This window comes from Gastrolobium bilobum, unplaced genomic scaffold, assembly GCF_033153095.1.
Source record: "Gastrolobium bilobum isolate Gb01-03AN ecotype WA unplaced genomic scaffold, APGP_CSIRO_Gbil_v1 utg28738, whole genome shotgun sequence".
In the NCBI taxonomy this organism is placed as follows: Eukaryota; Viridiplantae; Streptophyta; class Magnoliopsida; order Fabales; family Fabaceae; genus Gastrolobium; species Gastrolobium bilobum.
Genome location: NW_026898759.1, coordinates 231589 through 238618, shown reverse-complemented (window position 1 = coordinate 238618; position 7030 = coordinate 231589). Strand labels below are relative to the sequence as shown.

Sequence of the window (7030 nt, the reverse complement as noted above, 5' to 3'; positions counted from 1 at the left end):
ACGTCAATTTCAATAGTTGGGCCACGAGCCACCCCATCAACAATAGACTTCGACCTTGTAGATAGGCCTTCTAAGAAGCCTAAACCAAGAGTAAGCCCACATTATAGACTAGGAAAACAAATCCCAATTTTATTGTTGGCTGAAGACCAAAAAAATAAAAATAAAATAAAATAAAATAAAAGAATAAAGTAATCTAAATTTGGTGAACATGTGGCTATACTAGCATCATTGTGGCCTTGGCACCTTATCCAGCAACTATAGTTGTGGTCGTTGAGGTGCTTAAGCCACCACCCCACATGAATCTCATCTCAATTATAAATCACAAAATCTTCATCATCAACAACTAGTTTGTGTTCTTAACATCATCATGGCTTCCACTACTCTATCCCCTGCAACCCCTTCGCAAGTAAAAGATAAAAAAACCAAATCTTTTGTGTATAATTAATTCCTAGCCAAGCTAGGTGCTATTAAGCCAGCATGAGTCTGACACTGTGTGTTTCATTTCAGCTATGTTCTGGAAAGAGTGGGATCTTCTGTCCCTCCAAAGCACTGCTTGTGAAGCCAGTGAGGAACCAGATGATGGGGAAGGCTAAGGGAATGAGAATCACTTGCCAAGCCACTAGCATTTCTCCAGATAGAGTTCCAGACATGGGCAAAAGAGAGCTCATGAACCTGCTTCTTCTTGGTGCTATTTCACTCCCTAGTGCTGGAATGCTTATACCATATGCCACTTTCTTTGCCCCTCCAGGGTCAGTTCTTTTCTTTTCTAAATATTTTTTTTCCATTTTTAACCATCATAGTTCTAGCACATGCCTTTTCTTTTTGTTTACTAGCATTTCAAGGAGCAAAAGGATAATTAATAACAAAAATCTCATTTTTCTTAGAAAACATTACATAAAATCCACCAAATTTTAAACTTGAATATTTGTAAAGCAATTGTGTTAAAAATGGTACTATTAATCTATTATTAAGTCAAGGGTTTAAATTGCAGAACATGTTATGTGATGCGGCCGCAGCACCTTAATTACAACACCTTATCCTATTGAACTAATAGATTACTTGCTTTAGGCATTCTTTTTTATTTCATTGGTAAACCTGGGAGTTGCCTTCCTTTCGCATAGTGTGCAACTTCCTAATTCAGTAATTGAACTATTAGTTAATTCTAGTTCTTAATATCATAAATGGAATTTCAAAATTGGCACCTTCCTAAAGTTGGGGGAGGACTATTGAATTGATTAGTTCTGACTGTTTGGAATCTTGTCTCCATTTTTTACTTTGTTTACTTCTCACATTAAGAGGGCGAGTCTCGACCAGTGATAAATCTGCTCTTTTGTAACCTAAAAGTTACCAGTTCGAACATGGGAAATCATCTCTTTGCAAATATGCAAGGGTAAAATTGGGTACAGGAATTGTCTTCACCCTACCCTTGCTAGCTGGGGTTTAATGGGTCGTAGTGACATTTGGTTCACTTGTCATATAAACTAAAAAAACTACCATTCGGCCCTTATATGATTAGTTGGCCAAAACAGGACACATAGAGAAGTAGTAGACAAAGGGAAGAATCTGCCATGATGCCCATTGCATATTGCATTTTACATCCAAATGTTTGATGATTAACTTTATACCTGCCTAGGGCCTGTTTATAACAATTCAATCTTAATTTCTTGATCTTTCCAAATCTTTAACCTGACTGGGAAAAAATTTACAGGGCAGGATCTTCTACTGGTGGTACTGTTGCCAAGGATGCTGTTGGAAATGATGTAATTGCAGAGCAATGGCTCAAGACACATGCCCCTGGGGACCGTACACTTACACAAGGATTGAAGGTAAGTAAACATCTTTTTAATGTTAAGTGAAGGTCTTCCACTAGCTGCATATGCCTTGCATGAAAGATTGAAAACATTAGATTCTTCAGAATATGTGTTGGGTGGCCACCCTGACCTGAAGAAAGGTTCTTGTGAAAATTTTGTAAACTACACAGTAAACTCAGAAGGATTTTGATTTATGATGACATTTCCTATTGCTTATTTCCTTCAAATCTTAGTTTTTCTCTTTCCTCAGAAAAAAATGATCTTGCTACATTATGCCTATTTTATCTAGCGACAATGCAGGAGAAACTTGATTTGTTATTCTAGCAACCAAAATCAAAAGTTCAAATCTCATAGATGTGAAAATTATTTTTTGTCAAGCTTCCAACCTTAATAAATTAATTTCAGGGAGATCCTACCTACCTTGTGGTGGAGAAAGACGGAACACTTGCAACATATGGGATTAATGCGGTGTGCACTCACCTTGGGTGTGTTGTGCCATGGAATAGAGCTGAGAACAGGTTCATTTGCCCCTGCCATGGTTCCCAGTACAATGACCAAGGAAGAGTTGTGAGAGGACCTGCTCCCCTGGTAAGCAAATTAAACCTGCTATTTTATAGATAATTATGCACCTCAGAATCTTCTGTTCTTCATGCATTTTGCTGTATTCTATAAATGTCACCCATGGTGACATAGGCATCTGTTAGAAATATAAGCCAGTGAAGAAGAATTAACCTTGGTTAACCTAACATTTTAATCTTTTGGGATAGTTGGTTACTTGATATGGTATCACAGCCTCTACAAATAAGTGGTCTATAGTTTGATCTTGGCTGCCCCCATTCTTCCCAAAAACCACTCCCCGTTAGACCCGATTAGCGAGTGTGGGGTGGAGGAAATCCTTATACGCAGCTTTACCCTTGCATAATTGCAAAGAGGCTGTGTTTCCTGGATTCGAACCCATGACCTTTCAGTCATGAAGGAACAGTTTTACTACTGCTCCAGTTCGCCCCCTTAGCTGCCCCCGTTCTTCAAATATAAAAAATTGAATTTCAGCACATGGGCCAGTGACGAAGATTTCACCATGGCTTTTGCATTATTCAATCATTGATGTGTTTTTCAAACTAGGATTGCATGAAGGGTAATGTGAGAAATATAAGCCCATGATGAAGATTTCACCATGCTAGATATAATATGAAAATCATTGATGTGTTTCTACCAAGAGCTTAAGTTTGTGGGATAGTTGGTTCTTGACAGCATGTTACTGAAAATAAAAAATTAACCAGCTAACAGGCATAAAAATTGAAAAACATTGAGACATTAAGAAGTGACATATTCATTTGGCCGGTGGTGTTTTGACTTACAAACATAGAGCATTTTCAAACTTCTTATGATTTGTTTCCTCACAAACCCCAGTAGTATTCAATCTTTTGCTTATCTTTGCTACACTTATATGTTACTGGTACAGTAATGAATGTGTAATGATTTTTCATGATTTACAGTCTCTGGCATTGGCACATTGTGATTTGGATGATGGAAAGGTGGTGTTTGTTCCTTGGGTTGAAACAGATTTCAGAACAGGTGACGCTCCATGGTGGGCTTAGACTTCTTCAAGCTGTCCCTCCACTTTCTATATTTAATTTGAAATCAAACAGTTTGTTCTTTATTAATTCGTAAACACATTCTATAATCAAATTTATATTTTGTGAATTGAAAGTTTGTATAACATGAACAAGAACCTAAATTGAGCTAGTTGCATATGCCCCACCCCCTTTTGAAATATATATTAGGTATGTGTGCGAAAGTACGGGTAAGAACATTCAAAACTAATGAAGCGATAAAGATATAGTGACAGGAAACAAGTATGGTGAGAAAATAAATAAATAAATAAAGTTTAGTTTTGAGGCACGAAATAAATAAAAACTTAACCAGCCAACATTGGTAATGAAAAGGTTGTGATGTAAATTTTCTACGTAGCAACATGGTTCTTATGGCAGAAGCGCAATAAGGAGACCGTGATCCAAATTTTACTAGACAAGAATAACCTCACAGAGTGATCTTATCGTATGTTAGAAACATTATGATGCCTCTCTTCGGTCGAGAGGAACTTCGTTGGGAGGCATATCTAGCTTCATTTATGCCTGTAATTCTCTAGAAATGAAAATGTGGGGTACCCTCAAAGGATTAGAGTTGACTTAGTCTTTGGGTCGGAAAATTATCTTAGAAGTAGATTGCAAGTATTATTTCATTTGTATTTAACAACTCACATAATTAAAATATTAAAAATTAGAGCCATTAAACTTAAATGCATGTAAATCAATCATTAATATCGTGGACGAAACTTGTTATTCATCCCGCATAAGTTGATGTTTCCTCTTCTTAAATAAATATTCAATTACATCACTCAGTCATTTACATAACTCAAAATTCCTTAATGTTATCAACATTTATGTGAATCCAACTAAAAAATAATAATTGTAGATTCAACGCTCCTATTCCTACAGTGTTAATACAAATCATTCATAGAAGTGCTATTGATTATAATGTTGCACTCGGCCATTTCAGATTTATTAAGAGTTTTTATTAATAAAACACAGAATACAAGTATTCAGTTTATTATATGAAAGATGAAATCAAGCAAATATGTCAGAGATAATAATTTCTGATTTTTAAAGCTCCATTTTGTTTTTTTAAGAAAAAAATTAATTATTTTTTAATAAGAAGTCCTTTTATCTTAAAAATAATAAATTTTAAAATGTATAATAAAATTGATTTTTTTAAATAAATACAAATTCACCCAAAGTAATAAGGTTAATTTGTTTACCCAAAAAAATAAAATAAAGTTAATCCGTATTAAGGGAGTCATAGCGATTATATATCAAATAATTTTATTTCACCAAAACAATTTTTCAAAGATTCTTAGCATTAATTTGATTTGGAAGAAATCTAAATTTTAAGAAAAATTGAATACTATAAAGGAAATAATTGAAAAAAAAAAAACCAAGATAGGATGGTCGGGAATAGGCATGCAATCTTGGAATTTGCTAAAAATCCGATTTTACTTGTTTCTGTAGCTAGTAATTTTTTATTTTATTTTTTTGGTACAATGTAACTAATATTTAGATTAGAATGAATCTAATCAACCAATTGATGGGAGAGATTCTATAAATTAATTAATACCAAATTCATTAGCGCGTCATTCTATTTTAAATCCTAAACTCAAATAATTTCTCAACTTAAATTCAAGGAGTCCTACAAAAAATTTCACAAAACTATTGAACTCAATTTATATTTTTATGATAATGATTATGGTATTTATTATTTAGTTTAAGTCATGCAAAAAAAATTTAATTTTCTATAGAACTCTTAAGTGTGCGTACCCATTTCTTTTTTTAGTAAAATGTATCTAGTTAATTATATTCTATTAGATTATCACCTTCTTTTGGATTATTATTCCTTATTGATTGTATGAGATAACCATTGATAGCATATCTGATTTAAATTCTTTACTAAATATTGTTTTTTTTAGTAGTTACTATATAAATATTGTTTCCGATGGGCAAAATAATTAAAATCGAGACATAGTTTTTAAATATTAATTGTAAGTATCTTTGATATATTTAATTGATAATGGTATAAATATGTTTAACGTAATTTATTATGTTTTTTCTTTCAACCAATAATTTAATTAAATATTTAGATAAGGGGAAGGATATTGTAGCAACCAATTAGTGTTATTATCAATCAATTTCACCGTTAGATCGATTATATGGATCTAAGCGTTATATTTATTTCTATCTTTGTATGGTTATGATTCCACATATTTAATACTTTATATTTATTTTCAACTTTGTATGGTTATGATTTTCCATATTTAATGCTTACAAAGATGGAAATAAATATAACCGTTGGATCAACATAATCGATCTAACGGTGAAATTGATTGGTAGTAACATTACTGATAACGCTAATTGGTTGTTAGAGTATCCTACCCCTTTATATAATAAGAATTTCCTAAGTAAAATATAATTTCTGCCAATCTATTAGGTTAATATAGAGGGCGCATTCTGAAGATTTTTTGAACAATATTTTCAACTCAATCTTTTTTTGACTCAATTAATTGTTATAATTGCTAACCGCCTTGAACAAAGGGGATTTAGCGTAGTGACCGTAATCGTAACGAATTGAAGTTAATTTAGGTAACTAATAACTATAAATCAACAGTAATATATATATATATATATATTATTTGAATCATTATGCAGCATAACAATTATAGTCAATTCATGCCGCAAAACATGTTTGAAAACGGATATATCGGTTTGTTACCATTTTTCTATCCACAAAATGTCAGAGGTGAAACTGGAACTGAGTACTCTTTGTGCCAAACATCTCTCATTAGTTATTAAAGAAGAAAGGATACATATTTTTGACTTTTGAGGTTTTACGTTGAACAAAACCAGGATTGAAAATTCCCTTTTGGGTTACGTATTTTGGGTTACGTAGCCATAAGATCGCGTATTTAATTAGATTCTGATTCCCCCATGCCCCCCTAAAAGGTCGTCCTAGAATCTCTCTTTCTTTGTTTTGTGTGTATGAGCAGTTGCTTGCATTCATAGAATAACTGCTTATCTTTCTTGCATTCTTATCCTTTTGGTTTCTCTGTTTCTTCTTATCTCTTCTGCATTCTTATCTTTTTGGTTTCTCTACTTCTGTGATTGAATATTTGAATTTTTCTCAAATGGGTTTTCCATAAAGAGGTTAATGCTTAGCACAAGTTAAGATTTTTGTGGGTTCATAATTTCCCTTGCTAGGGTGTATGTAGCTGCATATTGCATTGCCTCAATGAATGATTTATTGCTAGCTTTGTCACCTGTGCTGTGCAAGAATTTATTAGTATAGTGGTGAATTATCATTAATATGGTATACAATTTTATTCATATACTAGGGTCAAAATTATCATGACCAGACAAAATACGTAGTTTGACTTATGCTACTCTACTGAATGTATAGACGCCACTTTTTTTATTTTCTTTCTATTATTCTTTTCTTTCCTTTTACATGTGTGGCGTGAATTAATTACTTAAATGGTGCATGGCAGGGTTACCCGTTGTAATATACAAATTGAAGTCATAGATGCTATTCTGTCACATTGAGTCCTTGGCTAAGGTTTTGCTACCTTCTTGTAAAGCTTGATTGAAGATTTTTAAGCATCTAAGGCAGCC

At 33.1% G+C, this 7030-nt stretch overlaps 1 protein-coding gene across 1 annotated transcript; it reads left to right on the top strand.

Moving 5' to 3' along the window:
* Positions 1-246: 246 nt before the first annotated feature.
* On the top strand, positions 247-3553 carry LOC133283899 (cytochrome b6-f complex iron-sulfur subunit, chloroplastic). The gene is made up of 5 exons (XM_061480825.1): positions 247-406; positions 508-749; positions 1709-1826; positions 2217-2399; positions 3308-3553. Exons 1-5 carry the CDS (start codon positions 368-370, stop codon positions 3407-3409), a joined length of 684 nt encoding a protein of 227 aa, XP_061336809.1. The 5' UTR covers positions 247-367; the 3' UTR covers positions 3410-3553.
* The last annotated feature ends 3477 nt before the right edge of the window (positions 3554-7030 follow it).

Excerpts from the sequence above, each read along its gene's own strand:
- LOC133283899 (XM_061480825.1), top strand. The coding sequence starts at position 368 with ATGGCTTCCACTACTCTATCCCCTGCAACCCCTTCGCAA. Across the intron at positions 407-507 it reads CCCCTGCAACCCCTTCGCAA|CTATGTTCTGGAAAGAGTGG; the intron begins GTAAAAGATAAA and ends GTTTCATTTCAG. Across the intron at positions 2,400-3,307 it reads TGAGAGGACCTGCTCCCCTG|TCTCTGGCATTGGCACATTG; the intron begins GTAAGCAAATTA and ends CATGATTTACAG.